At 38.5% G+C, this 20,628-nt stretch overlaps 1 protein-coding gene across 1 annotated transcript in view; it reads left to right on the forward strand.

Moving 5' to 3' along the window:
• The window catches only part of CSMD1 (CUB and Sushi multiple domains 1), a 1,974,400-nt gene that overhangs the window by 1,523,200 nt on the left and 430,572 nt on the right, over nt 1–20,628 (forward strand). The window contains exons 22-23 of the mRNA XM_088479751.1: nt 15,134–15,303; nt 20,107–20,263. Coding sequence (XP_088335877.1) covers nt 15,134–15,303; nt 20,107–20,263 — 327 coding nt within the window. The remainder of the gene's footprint in view (nt 1–15,133; nt 15,304–20,106; nt 20,264–20,628) is intronic.

Genomic DNA, 20,628 nt, shown 5'->3' on the forward strand with positions numbered 1-20,628 from the left:
GTGATTTTGGCTCTGATAGAGCCAAAATCACTCCGGGCCTTGCGGTTGAAAACCTCAACCGCAGGCTCCGGCTCGCAGTTTCGATGGTCGCGATGGTCACGACCATCGCGGCCATCAAACTGCATGCTCATATAGGCTGGGGGTGGTGACCCACAGCTATATGAGCGTCCATGAGGATGCTCCATAATTATGGAGGACGGCCCTCATTCAGAGCGTGCGCTCTGCTCAGAGCGTATGGCTCTGAATGAGGGCCTTCATTTCTCTAAGGCTATCCCATTACTAAATTTAGCTAAAAAAAAATTTCCGGGGACAACATAGAAGAAAGGCTTTTTCGCAACTTAATAAATAGACAGCTATACGGGTCTTTACTAAATGTCTATGAGACCTGAAGTACAAGGCTACAGATAACACCACAAGTGATATAATATAATTGAAATAATAAAAAAGGTGTTATTACATTGTAGCATGTGTTCGACACTCACGCACACAAGCTCACAACAACTAAAACTAACTGGTGATGAAATGTAATGTTTTATAAAATATCGATACAAATGGTGCAAATTAGCTTTAAATTTATATAAATAATGTATAAATTTTAAGCAAACATGGAAAAAAATCAGTCACAACACTACCATTAGAAAACACATCTAGAACACTGCATAGCTACACTACCTGGAAAGCACACAGTACTTTTTACTTCTGAAACACTCCGTCACAAACTCCATGGTATAACTACAAATTTGGGGCAACTTTGTGGAGATTAGGTCCCACACAGTTTTTAGGTTACTAGGAGCCCTTTAGTTTAAGGATTAAAAAAACAGTTAAATATATTAGGCAGTTTAATAAAACATGCTATCCATAATTTTCTTTTTTTCTGCACCAGCTTCCAAAATATCATCCATTCAGTACGAATTAATTACTTATTAATTATATTTTTTAAGAGCAAAGGTTTGGATTCTACTTTAATATGGTCATGATGTTCTTGATAAGACATTATTAAATTCATGACACAACATGCAAATTAAGCACAGTAAAGTGAGGGAAAATGAAACAGATTCAATAGGTACTTTCTGGCAAAATACAATATAACCTATGTTAACACCTTAATTAGTTTAGTGACTTGTGAAGGAGCAAACTTCTCATGTGATATAAATCTATTAGAACAAAGTGTATATGACCTGTGTTGTGTTCTGTTTTAAACAGTTTAATTAATTGAGAACCTGTAACAATATCAGCCAAAATATGTGCTTAGACTTAAGTAGGTCTTGGTTGGTTAATATCTCTCAGTGCGTTCTAACAATGCCTGAAAATGTAAATGTTAATTTCATTGTACATAACAGAAAATCACTTTATTATTTATTAATATGTGTCCATTGAAGAAGCCTGTGTAAATTAAAACAAAGGGCCTAATTCAGACTAGTAAGCAAACCCGATGGTTTGCATACTACTCTGATGTTAGAACATCTGCACATGTGCAGGACTTTTACTGGACATGCTCCTGTTTTCTACTGTGAGATCTCTCACTGTTCCCTAAATCTGAAGTCTGATTGACAGACTGCAACCGTTTAGTAGCAGGGCTGGCCTCCGTTTCGAAATAGGTGGGCATGGTGATCCTGTTTGGGTCCAGGCCCCAAATTAAATTATTTTTTGTCAATGTGATGAGCAAAACCAGCGCTAATAGCTGCCACTCATAAAATGTGTGTCCACCACCAGATAAATGAACCTAAGGATGACAGGTGAGAAAATGTACTTAATTTAATAACTTTTCATGAATTTCTCAATAAGAAACTTGTGGCTTTGGGGGTACAATGAAAAATATGCTGATACTCTAAGGTATTGTGATTCAAGAAAGTTTAAGAACCACTGGTGTATGCTTATATTTTGATAACATGGTACATTACCTTAATTCTTTGAGAGACTCTTTTTTTAAGGCAAATATAAAAGAATTAGCCATTGTTAGAGTTACGTTGAATCAATATTGAACTGCAGTTCTATGTATGTTACAGCCAAAGGCCAACAGAGATGTACACAAACCTGTTGGTTTCTGTACATCTCTGATGATGTGAGATCTGCACATGTGCAAATGTCACACTGTGCAGATCTTGTTCTGTGAGATCACTCACAGTGCCATGGATGCCACAGCCTGATTGACGGGTTGCGGTCATTTGGAGCAGCAATAGTAGAGGTGTATCTATAATGGGTGCTGGGTGTGTGGGGGGCCCACAATGCACACCCTGCATCTATGTAGTGTTATACTCACCTGTCTGTAGTCTCCAGAGTGCTGCACCATTTTCTGGTGATTCATGCATGAGCAGTACTGATGTACCCGGTAATAAGGTGCACCATTTTTCCGGAAACCCACACAGTAGATTCTGGTACCAAGCGAGAATCTACTGTGCTGTCAAAGAGGAGGGGGCCTGCACTGAGTCTGCACACAGGCCCCCTCCTCTCATAAAATCCCTGGGCAATAGGCAGCATTTTCTTGGTGTACGGAAGCTAGTGGCTGCCTCCTGGCTTCAGCAGCATGAATTCCCTCGTCATCAATATGGATTTAATTTACTTAATATTGGTCTCTAACCTAACTAATGTAATTATTGTTTACAATTCCAGTTAGCCTACTTAATTAATGTATAGAGGAGCAAAGCAATAATGTAATTAAGATATAGAGGCAAGAAATTCCCTGATGATTTTTGTTTATCAAAAGCCAAACTGTAAAAAATCAACAACAAAAAATCCTACTGCAATGTGACAAATGCACATTCTACATTTAAAGAGAATTGTGTCAAGCTTTCCACAAGTAAATGACTTTTCAATTTCCTGTCTCATGAGGACTTGAGTATAATGGAGTTTCTCAAGGGAAAAATTGAGCTGTGTGCTTACAACACTTGAACATTCCATAATATGTTTGCAACTGGAGCACTGGATTCAAAAGTCAAAATGACCCAGATAGTGTTGGGAATCTGTGATGTTTTGAACTGATGACGATTACTGTGACATTCAGTTGATGCGATTTTTTATGTTTGTTGGAGCCTGGGCCAGTAACTACTTCTGCAGAGTAAACAGTATATTATAAAAAGGAAATCTATACAATGTAGTTGTAAAAACATAACAAAAAGATGAAACATGTTAACATATTTGGGTCATTCATTACTGTGATTATAATGGTAAATTCTCAAGACTCATTTTTGAACTGTGCAAATATTTAATAATAATAATAATTTTATTTATATAGCACTTTTCTCCTAAAGGACTCAAAGTGCTTTACATTTGCCTTTACAGTACAAAATACAAAATAAGCTTAAACAAGGGACATTAGTAAAATGCTCGGGTGTAGAGGTAAGTCTTGAGTCTATTTTAGAAGGATTCTAGAGGGGAGGCCTCTCGAACTGTGCAGGGAATAGAGTTCCATAAGGTTAGAGCCCCAAAACTGAAAGCTCGAACGCCAGACAAATTCCGGAAGATTCTAGATACTGTGAACAGATCTTCGTCAATGGATAGCAGTAATCGAGTGGGACGGTAAGGAATCAGAAGCTGCTTTAGGTACCTTGGGCCATGATCATGTAGGGCTTTGTAAGTTAGTAATCCAATCTTGAAAACAATTCACCATCTGACAGGCAGCCAGTGAAGGGAGTAGAGAGTGGGTGTTATGTGGCAGGAACAGGGCTGGTTGGTTAATAGCCTGACAGCTGCGTTTTGTACCATCTGCAAGAGCTGCAATTCTTTTGCTGGGAGTCTAAAATAGAGGGCATTGCAGTATTCTAGGTGTGATGCTATAAATGCATGTATGACTTTAGGCAGATCTTCTGAAGGAATTAAGTGCTTGATTCTGGCAATGTTCCTCAGATGAAAGAATGAGGATTTGATTGTGGCTAATACCTGATGTTTAAGTGTCAAGCCACTATCCAGGACAACACCAAGATCCGCACATGTTCAGTGTTTTGTAATTCTGATCCCCCAAGCGTAAGTCCTGTTGGTTGGCTATGCTGTAGCCCTGACTTGTGACCTATCATATGGACCTCTGTTTTATCAGGGTTCAGTTGTAGCCAACTGGCACTCATCCACTCCTGAAGCTCAGGTTTGCAGCCATTTAGGCTTGTTATGGGGTCCTTTGTAGCAGGAGCAAAGGACCGACATAGTTTTCTAACATCTGCATAGCAGTGGTAGACCAGGCCATGACATCTGATTATTTCACCCAATGGTAGGATGTATACTGCAAAAAGCATGGGAGATAGTATAGAACTGTGTGGGACACCGCATGGAAGTGGCACTGGTGATGAAGAGTTTACTCTAAAAGAAACTCTCTGTGGCCTGCCGGTCAGAAATGATTTGAACCAGCTAAGGACTGTGCCATCCAGTCCACAGAAATTTTTCAGGCACTGAATTAGAATCCCGTGGTCCACAGTATCAAATGCTGCTGAGAGATCCAGAAGGATTAAGATTGAGCAATCACCTCTGTCTATTGCCATCAGAAGATCATTAAGCTCACATACCAGAGCTGTTTCTGTGCAAAGTTTTCTCCTGAACCTGACTGGAATGGATCATAAATATCATGGGTAGACAGGCAGTTTTCCAGTTGTATTGCCACCATTTTCTCAATGACCTTTCCTAGAAAAGGATGGTTTGATACTGGTCTATAGTTGGTCATGCAGTCGGGGTCTAAATTAGGATTTTTTAAGTAGTGGTCTAACAATTGTTTCCTTTAGTGGTTCTGGAAATATGCCTGTTTGCAAAGAGCATTGAACTATTCTTGCAATTACAGGGCCAATCATGTCCACACACCCTATGAGAAACTTGGTTGAGGCAGGGTCGCAACATTCTGATAATTTTGGCAAAGTCTTTTAGATCCATTATGTCAAAGCTGTTCCAGGGAGATAGGTAGCTTACCTTGGCAGGCTTGGTAGTTTGGCAATCCTTTGATGGCACTGCGGGGATTCCAGGCTGGATGGAGGATACTTTATTTGCAAAGAATTTTGCAAACTCATTGCATCTTGACAGGGAGAGGATTTCATCAAGCTGTAGGCATGCTGGTTTGCAAAGCATCTCCACTGTATGGAAAAGCTGAGCTGACCTATTGTTTGCTGCCTTGTTCTCATTTGAAAGGAACTCTGTTTTCTTAAGGGTGATTGCTGATTGATATTCTCCAATATGTTTGATTAGTGTTAACTTATCCTTTACCAGGTTAGTCTTTCTCCATTGTCTTTCAAGTCTTCGCCCCCTTTTCTTGAGTTCACCAATACTATTGTCAAACCAAGGGGCTTGACCGTGTGGTATGCAGGGTCATATACACACAGGGGTGATAATATCCATTGCAGCGGTCACATCTCTGTTATAGTAATGGACTAGAGAACAAGGATCTTCAGAGGCCCCCATTACAGCAGAAAGATCCAGGTTTTCTGCAAGAGGCTGGGGGTTCATGCCCCTCCTTGGACGATACATTGTCAACTCCATGGGTAAAGTTCGATTTTGAGGTTTTGCAACTGAGAAGCGAATTGAGTGCTGATCTGACCATGTGACTAGGTTTATATTTAGGTCAGAGACTTCTAATCCAATCTGGAAGAAAAGATCAAGAGTGTGACCACTTATATGAGTAGCTGAAGGAATGACTTGTGTGAGGCCTGGAGCATTCATTGGCCAAGGTGAGAGAGCTCATCATCAACCCATGCATTGAAATCCCCAAGGATCATCCATCTGTGATTCTCCAGAACTAGTTCAGCAACAACATCTACAAATTCTTGTAGAAATATATTTCCATCTCCAGGGGGGCGGTAAATGAGAAGTACTCTGAATACTAAGTCTGTAGAACTCTGAGCAGCAATGCACTCAAATGAGTGAATCATTTCCATTGGGTGGACCCTAAGGTTAAGTTCTTTTTTAAAGCACACATTGCCACTCCCCCTCCCCTGCAGTTTAGTCTTGGGTTGTGAATGACATGTCTCTGTAATACAGGCAAGATCTGAAGATTCAATAAGGTCCACAATTGTAGCAATCTATTTTCTTATAGATCTAACAAAGGATGGACCTGGTTTGGCATACCAGAGGGCCTGTATTTTTCTTTATAGTGAGTGTGGGGGCTCTGGGGACATCAGTCACAGAGCGAGAGTTTACAGGTCTGTTCTTCCAAGCACAGGACCATTTGTTAGGTACCACTTCTGTTTGTCTCCTATATGAAACTGGTGAACCTGAAGGCAAGGAACTTACGTGGTTACAGCAGATAAGAGACTTTCCTCACTTCCCACGACTGCCCCATTGAGTTTTTTTAAAATGCCAAGGGATTTAAGAATGGAAGCCTGTGCTCTGGATCAATAGGAACTGCTGCTCATGGTGGGCGGAGTGAAAGCATAAAGCTGGATGTTTATTTAGGTTTATGCCTCAAACAAACAATAACATTGTCTAGTCTATTCTGAAGACAGATGCATGAGAGGCAGTTGCTTAAAAGGTTTTTCAAATGGAAATTGGAAACAGGAAAAAATAGTTCTCAACTCTGATTTCACCACTGGCTATTTGTAGGCCCATTGCCTTTGTTCTCTCTGTATTTTGCTGTGTGGAGGTGTGCCCAGCTAAGTGCAGTTACAACTACAATTTATCTAATCTCTCTCTGCATGGATTGGAGAACAGTACAAAATGTTTATAGGGAGGTTGGGCTGGCAAATTATTATTCACACTGCACCCCACATAGTCAATTTTTTGTGAAGATACCATTTAAATACAGTCTTCCACTCAACTGCTTCTCCATCAGTTAGCATATTCCTGGGTTTAATGCCTAACTTTAGCCTTCAAAGTGCTAATTGAGTGGAAAATTGTCCTTTTCTAAGCTGCATCTTGATGTCAGTTTCCTCAGTGCTCTCAGCAGTAAAATGGCAGTGGGCAATAGCATAGAAAAAAGCAGGTAGACCTTCCCCTTATAATAAGCAATCAGTATGATATCCTGGTGGCTGAATAGCCATTGGCTGAAATCCCAACACTGGAAGCCCACATGGTGCAGAATCACAACAGTGGTAGGTAAGTACCCTAACTCCCCTTTACCACCCATAACCCTAACACTAACCCTCCCTTGGTGGTGCCTAATCCTAACCTCCCCAGGGGGTGCCTTTCCCTAACCTCCCCCTGGTGGTGCCTAACCTTAACCCTCCCTTCCCGCACCCTAAACCTAACCATCCCAGGGGGGCGCCTAACCCTAATGCCCACAGTGGTGCTGAACCCTAACCCCCTACCCCTAGCCTAACCCTCCATATGGGGTGCCTAAACCTAATCCCCCCCGGGGGTGGCTAAAACTAACCACCCCTTCCCCAGGGACAGAGCAGTTACTTACCCATCTGGATGATTGGGATTCCAGTGCTTCAAGATGCTGACATTGGTATCCTGTTTACCTTCGGGATATCGGCATAATGCCGGGCAGCGGTATATATCGACGCTTGGCATTCCATCTATCGGCAATATTACTGCATCCCTATAATACAGTATTGGCCATTTCAAGTCTGATCATTTGTATACTGGAAAAATACTGCATGTAGGTTACAACCACAAATTCGGTCTGCTCACTGATCAGTGTGTTTTTCAGATTTTAAGGCAGTCAGTCAATGAAATGAGAAAAGATACTCCTCCAATAGACTGTATGGTATAAATTGGTCTACCTAAAATGCTTCCAATGGAAACTTACATGGGATTGTGGTCCTCAAAATGGAAGTGTGCGTGGTACTCTGATCATCACAATGGACTTTTGCACTATGACTGACTGTGTTGGTATATTGTGTTTTCTATACAGAGAACATCAGCTACAGTATGCTATTATTTACGAGTTAATATAAATAAAAGTATAAAAGAAAGACTGTATATTATACAAAATACAATTGAATGCAAAATTTTTGCCACAGCAATTGAAAAACATATAAAAATATTTTTAGGGTTTAATTAACTTTAGATAATATTGAATGCAGAAGAGAAGACAGGCTTGGTTACAAGAGAGGAGAAAAGATGAATGAGTAGAAAATTAATGAGAAGCTTTACCCATTGTCAGAATATTAGGAGTACCCTTTGGCTATTTACTCATGCTGAATGGTTGAATGTATACTCAGAAAATGATAAAGATGACTCCCCTATCAGATCTATGCCAATGGGCTACAATTCAGGCTTTTTCATGCAAAGGATAATATTTGAGTAAAGGTTATTACATTTATTGTAAAGCATTCACCAATAAGTTGATAGCACTTTTCTGAACAATAAGTTAATATCTCTATAAATTGTATCTTAGCATGGAAGGGGGAAGCAACACCACAAATAACATACTAATTATAATAAAGAATTTCCACACTACTGACACAAGAGGAGTGCAGTTTTACCCTGCTTTCTGCAGGCACACTAGTGTAAAGACTTCTGCAAATGAAGATGAAAGCTTTCTCTGTTTCTTCAATGTCTGACAATGAAAATGCAGTGGTATTGAATAATCAGCTACTCGTGCCTCCAATTATCTTGACTGGTTCATAGAAACTATATTTTTCTAGTTGTCACAGTAGTTTGCTCTTGGAATAGGGGAAAGCCATCCTTCCAGTCCATCCAGATTGGTGTTCCTTCTCTCCAGGGGGTTTGCTTAGGGAAATGTCTCTGCTCCTCTTTTCCCCACCCTTCCTGCTCATGCTGATTGGTTGAGTGTATAACCAGTGAATACTGGAGATGACTCCCCAGATTATTGCCCTTTGTATCAACATCATACCATACACAGTGTGATGACCATTCAGTTTTTGACCATTGTAGAAGAAATATCATGCATGCGTCCATCCACTTTATAGGCATCGCCAATGATATGCTATTCATGCCAAGTTCCATCATCAATATCAGTCATTCATTTGTACAGTACATAAAACAGTTATACTTTGTTGTTTTCAGAAAACATCATTAATTTGTTTTGCCTCCTCACATGACAAACAACATCCACCCCAAATGGCCAAAATAGGTATTTTTACTATTGAAATTGCAAGAAAGTGAACTAAAATCTAATTTTTGTATATGTACTATTTTCTAACCACCACCAAAAAATGCTTTGTGGCATTTGGCATTAATCCATCTTTTGCAAATGACAAAAATCAGGATTCTACATAATGGTTTTCTGAATAAAGGAGGCTGATTCTGAGTTGGGAGTAAAACAAAAAAGAGCAAGCACATAACTTTGCACCTTGGCAAAACCATGTTACACGTCAGGTGGGGCAGAATTAAAATGTGCAGAGAGTTAAACTTGAGAAGGACGTCTCCAAACTCAGATCTAAATGCAGTGTAAAAATAAAGTTGTCCTGCATTTTAGGCCTACATGCAACAACAGCCAGTATTTTCCCTGCACACACACAAAAAAATTGTTCCACTTCATTGGCAACATGGTATATTCCAAATAGAAAGTTTTTTATTTGCTCTCAAATCAGAATCAAACCTAAAATCTGCACTTGAAAATGGATAATATTAAGGGCCTGATTCTGAATTGCAATTCCGAATGAAGACAAATCTCACATTTTTTTTAGCAAACTGCATGGCATGAATTCACAGTTATGAGCAATTCTGAGGCAATTATGGCTGCATCTTGTCCACTTCTCACAATGCTGAATGGCCATTACTTGTGGCAAAGGATCAACAGGGAGTTTGCACATAGAGGAAAAAGAAGTGTCATACTCATGTAGCATTATGGGATATTCTGTGGTGAATATACACAGATATTTGTCTGATTTCAGTCAGATCTTCTGCAGCAAGGATGGGGTGGTACAAATGCTGATGATAGTGATGATGGCTGCTCTCACAGACAGAGGACTGAGGGGTGTGGTCACATAGATGCATCTGACTCAGAATACAGATGAATGTTTAAATGGGATTTAACCAGGAAAACCATTTTGAAAAGTAGACCGCCTACCAAATCATAGAAATCCCTCTTCTATTGACTTAATTTCTTAAAGCTTTCTGTTGTGTAGGGTGCTAATATCTAGTGATCACCTGTCTATAACTGTTCTGTCATCTGATATCTGGAGCACCAAGAGGGACTGTTTGCCACAACTTGAGCAACAGTGTATGAGGACACATCTGTAGGTACCAGGATTGGGGAAAATGGCATCTTTAGTGATTCCACTATGTCTTGTCTCTTCTCGTGTTTTAGTAGTGCAAGATGATATTATGAGGTACTCATGTGATCATCAGGCATTAACCACTAATGGGCTACAAAACTTCTAATTGAGTCTATCAGATTGTATCTAGTAATTATACATGATTACCAGATAAACATTTTTAGAGGCCACATTACTTTATTGGAAAGAGGGTATTCCTCTATTTCAAATGAGGTTATCCCAGAGTTTATGGGTGCTAGGGTTTGGTAGCATTTTAAGTGCGCTCCACACATTCCCTGGAACTTTTTGATTTCAATATTTTTGCTGTGAAGGGTAGGAGTTAAATTACATATTCTAACCTCACTCGCAGTAACAAGCAGCTGAGGCACCTGTAGGTAAGTTTTCCTTCCATTTGAACTCCTGCAGGGACTTGTCCTTAGCAGTTTTAATGTACAGTACTTCTGGTGAATGAGCCCCAGTTGTCCTTGGTAGTAAAGACAGGGGCGTATCTACCCATTGGCCAGGATGGCACTCGCCAGGGGAGGCAACCAAAGGGGGGGCGCCACCCGGCAGTGCCACCAGTAGCCAAGGGGTGGACAAGTCCCCCGACCCCACAAGTATAGGGCAGACCACAGTAATAGCGGTCTGCCCTACACTGTTTACAAACACACAGCCAGCGGTGGCTGTGTGTTTGTAATAGCAGCCAGTTAATGAGAGTCAGACAGACTCTCATTTGCTGCTGCATCATCCGAAGAGGGAGTCGGCAGGAGCTCACTAATGAGCTCCGTGTGCCGGCTTCCCCCGCAGCATGTGATGGGAGAGACGTCATATGTCATGACGTCTCTCCCATACAGGAGAAGAGCGGCCGGGACTCAGAGCAGACAGCGGCGGACGCGTTAAGAGCGGGGATCAGGTAAATAGAATTTTTTTTGTTCTTTGTGTGTGTAAGCCTGGCACTGTGGGGGGGTACTACTGGGGGCACTGTATAGGAGTGGCCACTACTGGGGGCAATGTATGGGGGTGGCCACTACTGGGAGAACTGTATAGGGGTGGCCACTACTGAGGGCACTGTATAGGGGTGGCCACTACTGGGGGCAATTTAGGGGGTGGCCACTACAGGGGGCACTGTATAGGGGGGACTACTACTGGGGGTACTGAATAGGGGGGACTACTACTGGGGTCTACTACTGGGGGGCACTGTATAGCGGGACTACTACTGGGGCACTGTATAAGGGGGCTACTACTGTAGGCACTGTATAGGGGGGCTACTACTGGGGGCAATGCAGCATAGGGGGGATTACTACTATGGGATTACTATTGGGGGCACTGCATAGGGGGGGGCGCCAGTCCATTACATTGCCAGGGGTGCTTGGATAACTAGATACACCCCTGAGTAAAGCTTAAACATACTCCTAGTAAATGCAAAACATTGAAAATAATATAAAATGCCCCAGAATTACAGTAAAACATTTAAAATGATAGTAAACCCATCAAGTTAAAAAAAAGATATTAAGTTCCTAAAAAAGAACTTTTAAAGGAAAGAAAGAAAACCTCGCTAACTTTCTTTCTCAAAACCATAAGTTATATCCAAGTTAATCCCACTAGCCAACTCCAACTTTTGGTTTAGTCAGATCTCAATGTAAAAGCTTTTTGGACCAAAACTCAGGAAAAAGTTAGATGAGGAGTGAAAATAAGGAATAGGAAGCTGAAAGCTTGCTGTTTGTCCACACAGTCTCTAATGGATGAACTTCTCTGTAGTACTTGTTGCTAGGCACATTCCATAGGTCGATGAATCGGGGGTTCTTAGTAGTACAGTAAGTGCTGAAGTTGAATTAACCTATGCATACAAGAGAATATCTTTTTAACTGGTATTTATAAATACAAAAGTTGCATTTTCAATATAATATTTATATATAATAGTAATTTATCAGTTATATATATAAATCATACATATTCCACAGGACTTTATAGAGAATATGTGGCCATTTAGATCAGTCCCTGCCCCAGTGGAGTTTACAATCTATACTCCCTACCACATGTATACACACACATATACTAGGGTTATTTTTTTGTTGTTGGGAGCCAATTAACTTACAGTACCTGTATTTTTTTTGGAGTGTGAGAGGAAACTGGAGTATTCAGAGGAAATCCACGTAAGTACTGGGAGAATATACAAACTCCACACAGTTAGGGCCCTAGTGAAAATCGAATCCTTAACCTCAGTGCTGTGAGACAATAATGCTAACCATTACACCATCCATGCTGTAACAAAATATAAACATCTATATTTGTTGTTTGCTCCTTTATAAACATAATAGGATTCTTTCCTGCAGCAGTTTAAATGTAAATAGAAATTAAGTTATCACAGTAAATGACTGCAACTTCACATAAAATACTGTAGCTGCCATACTAGGGTATTAGGGATTTAGGGCCTGATTCAGACCCGCTCGCAAACGCATAGCGCTCGCAAGCGAGTCGATGGTTGGCCAGGGTGCACACACGGCATGCGCAATGCAAGTCCACGAGCCCTGGAGTGAGTGAGAACTTCACTCGCTCCGGGGCTTGCTACAAAACGGGGCTGCTGTCAGTGTTGATCGACAGCTCACCCCGTTTTGTAGGCGGGGAGAGGGGGTGGCTGGACAAACAGAGGCGTTCCCGAAGGAACGCCTACCATTTGTGGGCGGCCCTACTGACATCATTCGTGATGTCAGTAGTGAATTTCCTGCTCTAATAGAGCAGGAAGTTCCCTCGGGCTTACCACAAGGGTCTCGTCGCAAGCCCAATGATCATGATAATTGCGAACATCGCCAGGCCGCTCGCAAAAGCTGTAGGTGGTCACCCACAGCTATGCGAGTGGCCAGGAGGTGGATTTTTTTTTAAATCTGCCCTGTTTCAGAGCGAGCGCTCACAAACAGCGAGCTCCTCTGAATCAGGCCCTTAGTTACTATGCAGCCAGTCAGTGGCAGCTAAATAGTGCTACTGATAGCTATCAACATTATTGATACTTGCACACACCTCTCTTCCCCAGTTCTGCATCTCCAGATACAAGACAACAGAATACAAACATCAACATATGTACATAATAATTTTTTATGTGTGTATGGAAATGTGTATCTTACACACACAAAAACAATTGATGTATATCTAACTCTAAATGAGCCCTAAGATATTTTTAATGTGATAAATTATAGTAGAAACATATTTATACACCCAACATCTTGTTTGTTAGCTATTGAAGACCATGGCAGTACGCTTAATAAATCATAACTTGAAAATTATTAACAACAAAATATTGAAATAGTATATTCCCTATCTAATGCTAAAATGCTCTGATTTTCAATAGATATATTCAATACATTCCTCAATGCTTGCATATTAAACTCACACAACTCATCCTGATAGCTTATATGAATTTATAAAAGCATACATTTACAATAAGATTGTTTCAGATTTCAGCTAGTTCACAGCACAAGCACTCTATTACATTCTTTTTTTTATGAATGGTTTTAAAATGTGTTCTTCAATATGATATATTGTATGTCTCAGCCATTCTTGGCTCTGTTATTTATTTTTAATTATGTAAATTGTATCCATAACATAAAGGTTATTTGATTAAAATATTCAAGCTATGACAATGTTTACTTTAAATATTGGATCTTTGTGTCTCTGAAAAAAAAGATGAACTGGATTAAAATTATATGTAAACTTTTAATATCTGTCTGAATATTCAATACTTCTTATTCTATATCTTTATAATTTTGAACACAAAAGATACATTTTAAAATTGAAGCTATGGTTGTATTATTACATCATTTTTTATATATATATATATATATATATATATATACACATATATATATATATATACATATATATATATATACACTGTAGTGCATGTGTTTATATATTTGCATATATGTATATATACTTGTGTATATATATATATATATATATATACACACAAATACAGTATATAGATGTGTATACAGATGTGTCCTCTTACATCCTTGCTGATCACGCTACAAATGTGTGCACACATCGTGCCATGCGATTACCTGTGGAAGCATACGCTATGGCATGCACTGCGATCACACTATGCAATCCTATGGACTCGCAGGTATGAATACAGTGCTCCCACCCGCTAACTGGCACACGCCTCGCGCCATGTATAGTTCGATTTGTCGCATATGCAGCAAAGATGCAAGAGGACACGTGTATATATATATATATATATATATATATATGTTTTTTTATTTTTAAAGAGAGATGGAGAGAGAGATTCATGTGCATGTTTAAAAGAACCTCAATGCATCCAAGTGGAAAAAAACAACATTAGAGAAATTCTGTAAAAACAAATCATAGTATAATTTGATTTACATGAAAGCAAAGTGTTGAAAACTGCAGTGGTGCCTGAGTACCAATATTTATATATAGACATGTTTAGGTACCATAATATCTGAAACAATTAAAATGAAACAAAGACTCAGCCACCTGACCCAATTGTAAAGCACAACGGAATATGTTAGCACTATAGAAATTAATAAGAAGTAATAATTAAAGAGTATAATGTGATCAAATAAATTACAACCAATAGATACAAAAGTGAAGTAGTAACAGAAAGTGTATAAAGTAGTGCTTACATGAGTTGAATTTCAAGAGACCGAGGTGTCCAATTCTTCTTATGTAATCTATGTGATCTCCAAAGAAGACACAAGTATCTGCATATGGTGTACTAGATTTATCCAATCATTCATTCCAGCACAGGCTATATACCAAGTGATAATTAGTAGAAAAAAAAACTTGTCTGGAATAGATGTGGATAATATTTGCATTGAAAATAATTATTAAATTATGTTTTTACAGCAAGTTTATTGTTCTTTAATTGATAAACAATTGTGATTTGCCTATTTTGACTGTTTATTTGTAATATAAACAAAGATTAGAATACATACATTCAAACAGTTTTTTTATTTTAATTATTGTGCTTGTTGTTGCATCTAGGAGCAATGAGAATTCATAATTTTTTAATCATTTATTTTAATTATACCCATTGCCTTCAGCTGAATGTGGAGCAACAGTTATTGGAAATGAAGGAACACTGCTATCTCCCAATTTCCCAGCAAACTATGACAACAACCATGAGTGCATTTACAGAATAGAGACTCAACCGGGAAAGGGAATTTACCTAAGAGCCAGAACTTTTCAACTGTATGATGGAGATATCCTAAAGGTACTGTAACATTAAAATGTCCTTAGGCTATAGTATTGCTTCTATTTCTAAGTATATGGAATACAGGGATAATTCAATAAACATGTAAGATAAACAATAATGTGATTTTATTGAAAATAAAAAATCACCTCACCATAAAAGTCTTCGATTTTAGGTAAAAAAGGATACAAAATGCTTATTATTTTTTCACAAACTACAGTATTTGTGGTGATATAATTATCTTAAAATAACTTATAACCAATAACATATTATACAAAAAATGTTGTTGATTTAAAATAAAAAAGCTATAATAACACTGTGATTATAGAAACTTGAATCTGTAGCTTTTTATTAATGGGTGTAATGAGATTATAAAACAGGGGGCAATCTAAAGCCATAGTTTGTAAGAAGGTTGAGAGCATTCTGAGAACTTCCCAAAAATAATAATAAAATATGTCTGTCAGGTTCTAAAGAGCATCTATATAATAAGCAAGAAAGTGTGTGTGTGTATCTGTCTCTTTGTCCTTGTGTATGGCTAGAGTTTTGAACCTAGCTCCACCAAATTTGGCATGGCGGTGTAATTTGACCAGGATTAGGTTTTTGGCTATGTTTGATGTTATGTCAGGGCCATGGAGGTCTACATGGTGCCCACCAAGTATGCCGTGGAGTCTCTGATTTTAAATTTATCTTTAAGCTTGTTAGCTCAGGATATCTCCCAGTGCCTAAAACTACACTGATCTGAAGGCACAGACTTATATGTACCAGTGGGGGCAGGCTGAGCTCCAACAAAAGAGCAGTGAGTCAGAGGATAAACTGTCACTCTGCACCTGCACTGACCATTAATAATTTCCTCCAAGCACATTTCATATGCCATGGTCTCAAATGGACAGGTTTCCATTCCTGCAGACTTAGGGAAAGTTGTGAAAACAACACAAAAACTACAATGAAGTGTTTTCCCAAAAATATGTCAACACTTCTGAGAACACAAATGGCTATGTGAGCATGCAATTCTTGCACCAAGGAATGAAATAGTAAACAAAATAAATGAGACAATATAAAGAACTGCCAGGTGAATTCTAGATTAATTGACACTGTCACTAACCCAGACCAAGCTAGCATTATTAAATTCAATTTCGAAACTGCCTGGAACCACCAGGGATGCCTCTGCACAAATTATTTTTGAAGGTCAGCACACCACTCATGCTTCTTAGAAACCTGGATGTTCCAAAGCATTGCAATGGTACAAGATTTTGCATAAAAAACTCTCAAAGCCCATGTCATTGAATCCAATATCATAACAGGATGTGGTATAAGAGAGGATGTATTCATTCATCACATCCCACCCATACCAACAGATATACCATTTGAATTGAAGAGATTGTAGTTTCCAATCCAACTCTCTTTTGCAATTACCCTCAATAAGAACCAAGGTCAATCTTTGAAGGCAGCATATATTGATCTGCAAACTCCATGCTTTTCCCATGGGCAGTTGTATGTGGCATGTTCAAGAGTGGGGGCTTCCAACAATCTTTTCATTCTGGATCCTAATGGAAAAACAAATAACATTGTTTATACCTCAGTGTTGAGGTAACTGTGTCTAAATACTCTATATAAATAGATAGATAGGTCATTTTCAGAGCTTAAACCACATTAGCAACAGTGGGGTCCTTTTCATGATTAATGTAATGGGGTTATAGGCGAGGACAATGTAAAAAATGAAGGCTGCAGAGGGACTTCAAGGTCCATTCTTCAACCCGTGCAATGCCAGGTTTCCCAGCTAGAGGTTAGTAAATAAGTTTGCAGTGGCTCAATGCCAGTACTTGAATGCTGCCATTATGGTGGCACTGGAGGGAGTATTTATTTCTCCATCCTGGCCCTAGCTTCCAGGTGTTTTTTGGCCTCATTGGTACTATCATTATCATGCTACCAATGATTATAGAGCTTCACACTGGAATGGTGGTTTGTCAACCTCAGTCTACCCTATTTTTGTAGCAGATACAGTATTTAAACTATTTCCTGGCTGCAGCTGCATAATTCTCCCAAAATCAGTAGATGACCCCCCCAAGGAAAAATGCACATTTAGTTCCTACTTAAACTTTTAAATTCCCAAACTTAGAATGTTTGAATTAGCTTTAAACTGGTCCATAAAACTGACAATTTAAATAAGTACCTTCTACAGTTAGTGAACCATTTTATTCTTTACTTTCATAAGACTAGAAATAAAAGTTGATAAAAGCAGAAAATTACATTTTATGATTTCCATTTATATTATTGTACATTTAGCACCAATTGCCCTTCACTTGCTTTATGTGTGAGGTGTTGGCTCTGTTACTACACAAAAAAGTTGACATCTATGGGGAAGAGGTAGAAATCTGCTGATTTAAAAGACAGCTGGTTTATATGCGTAGACCCCCTGCTTCTGCATTTTACAGATGAGATTTTCATAATGCAGCACTTTAAAATGTACTTTTGCATTTCACATTTACATAAGTGAAGTCTCATTTGCCCTTGAGAGCAAGATGATTAAAAGGGACACTATGCTATTGTTATTTTATTTTGCTACAATGCTCTTTGGCAAGAAGTGTATTTTATTAAGTACTTGTGCTATGTGCTCTTAATGCTCTCTACCTGGACTGCCCTGAGCTTTACAACTGATTGTAGTATCTGACACTTTAAAAGAGCAGGGAATTTCATGTCAAATAAAATAGAACTTGATTGGTTAGTCATACTTCACACTTAGGGGTCTATTCATTATGTTACTTATCGGACCCTGATAACTAACATACTATTTTGCCGTGAGCACCAGAGAAATTCATCATTGCTTTGGCATGGAGACAGCTGATCCGAAAATCAGCTGTCTCCCCAAAGCATCTTCACTGCTCCTTTTGGTGCTGTGAAACTTAACACTGCCAAGTCTATATGGTAGTGCTAGTGCACGCAGGTGCACAAATCCCCAGCATCTGGCGGAAAGACAGCAGCAGAGGGATCTGAAAGGATCCCTCTTCGCAACCCTGGACTCCTTCCCATAGGGAAGGAGCAGGGTGAGCACCGAGTGCAGGAGCAAATGCCATCTGAAGATGGCTAATGCTCTAGCAGTGAAGCTCCACAAAATATTTTATTTTCGGAGCTTAATGAATTTCTGTCCCCATATTAGTGTGTGGAGACAGCGGGCCACAGTGCAAGTGATATCTCCTGCATTACCTTTTTGATGAATGGCCACACAACTTAAATTCTACAAATGCAGGTGAAAATGTTCATTTTCACCTGCTTTTATAGAAATTAAGTGATAATGAATAAACCTCCTAATTGCTTGCTATCTCTGTGTCACATTCTTTAATATAACTCCTAGTTGATTGTTATTAAATAATAGCATTTGCTCTTAACACCAAAGTGAACTTTAGTTCCATTAAGTTCTATGTCTTACTGTACATATAATACAGTAACTGAAGCTTAAAATAAATTATGATATAAATGTACAATTAAACCAGAAACTTCAAGTTTTCATTTATGGAGAATTACTGCAAAATATATTGTCAAGCCTCACTGTTGATTTCCCATTTCAGCTTTGTTCTAAAGTAAGGTCTCATTAACTTTTTTTGTCCCCTAAAACAAACAGCTAAAGCCACCTTATACAGTAGATCTGAGACACTGTCTAAATAAAGCAAATTTGCAACATAAATCTCAAATGTTAAAGCATGGCACATATGCTGGCTTATAGATCAATGACAGTGTGTCTGTGTGATTCAGAAATTTGCAATCTGTACCAAGCTTTGTGCTTCCTAAGAGACATACAAGCCAATCACAAGCTTTGTATTCTAAATAGTGCAATATGCTATAGAGAAACACCAACCTCAAAAACATTTTCAACTTTGTCTATAGGATAAAACACATACTTGTAAACAAATTCAGGGGTCTATTTACTAAGCAGTGTTAGGAGACAGAGTTAAAAGTGATAAGGTGCCAGCCAATCAGCTCCCAACTGTCATCTTTCAAACACAGCCTGTGAGCTGGCAGTTAGGAGCTGATTGGCTGGCGCCTTATCACTTTTCACTCTGTCTCTTTACACTGCTTAGTAAATAGACCCCTATGCATTCATATTGGTTATTTCAGATATATTAGGCAATTTATATGTTTATTTTAATAAAGCTTTCCATGCCTAGGCATAGAATGTGATGTAGACCCATGAAGACCCAAATTATTATTATTATCTTAATTCTTATGAGTTAAAATGCATTATAATTAAAACTGTAACTTTCTAAAGTTTCTGCAGAAAACATATGGTATAGTTACCAACTTTTATTGTTAAATTGTTATGTAGTACTTTATTTTTCATACCTTAATCCAAAATTGAAGTCACCTCATACATCGAGTGAAAGATGCAAGATGACAGCTTAGCTTCAAATTTCCAATTTTCTTTTAATAGAAACTGACAGAAGGGAACAGAGTGGACAATTTCTTTTTTCTCCCTCATTGATGATCTTAGAAAAGGCACACTTCATTGAAATGTCACCAATCTTTTTTTGAGGTTGCATAAGTAGATTATCAAAAGGCTGAGGTTATAAAACCTCAAAAGAAGGGTACAGGCATAAATATTAATTGTATTTGAAAAAAGCTATAACATGCTTAAAACATAATTGATTGTATAAGTTCTGACAGTAAATGATATGTTTGGATCTTTCATCTAACCTGCCATAATGAAACACTTTCTAACAAAAATTAATTATCTGCCTACAAGAGTGGCACAAATAAATACGATGTTAGCAACTAGCATAGACTAGTTTTCTTTCTGTGTTTACCTCTTTAATGTTATATTCCTCTCTTTAGGTCTTTGATGGAAAAGACAGTTCTTCTCGACTCCTAGGAGCTTTCACAAAAAATGAATTACTTAACTTAAGACTCAACAGTACATCAAACCATTTGTGGATAGAATTTAACACCAATGGATCAGATACTGATCTTGGATTTCAGCTAACATATAGTAGTAAGTAGCTCTAACTAGTATTAAACACAATTTATTTGTCATTAAAACATTGTTTTACACTACTGTATATACCTTGTAAAATAAGAATTTGGGCCACTTTCCTTTTACTGTACAGATAACAAAATGACTATATATCTATGAACATTCTCATAAGCCTATTCGCATATCATACTTGTTCATTTATAAAATGTTGCTATTAGCTACACCTGAATTTACAATGCTTGTGTGAATGGGCACCATTTCACAAGACTGAATAAGTAACAAAGGTAAAAAAGGGTGTTTAAAAAAAAATAGCAAGGAATGCCTAGACAAATAGATCACATGTGATGTCCCAGGGACAGTGGTGATTCATTATTAAAAAGGAT

The sequence above is a fragment of the Taudactylus pleione genome, unplaced genomic scaffold (assembly GCF_031769625.1).
Source record: "Taudactylus pleione unplaced genomic scaffold, aTauple2 ptg000244l, whole genome shotgun sequence".
In the NCBI taxonomy this organism is placed as follows: Eukaryota; Metazoa; Chordata; class Amphibia; order Anura; family Myobatrachidae; genus Taudactylus; species Taudactylus pleione.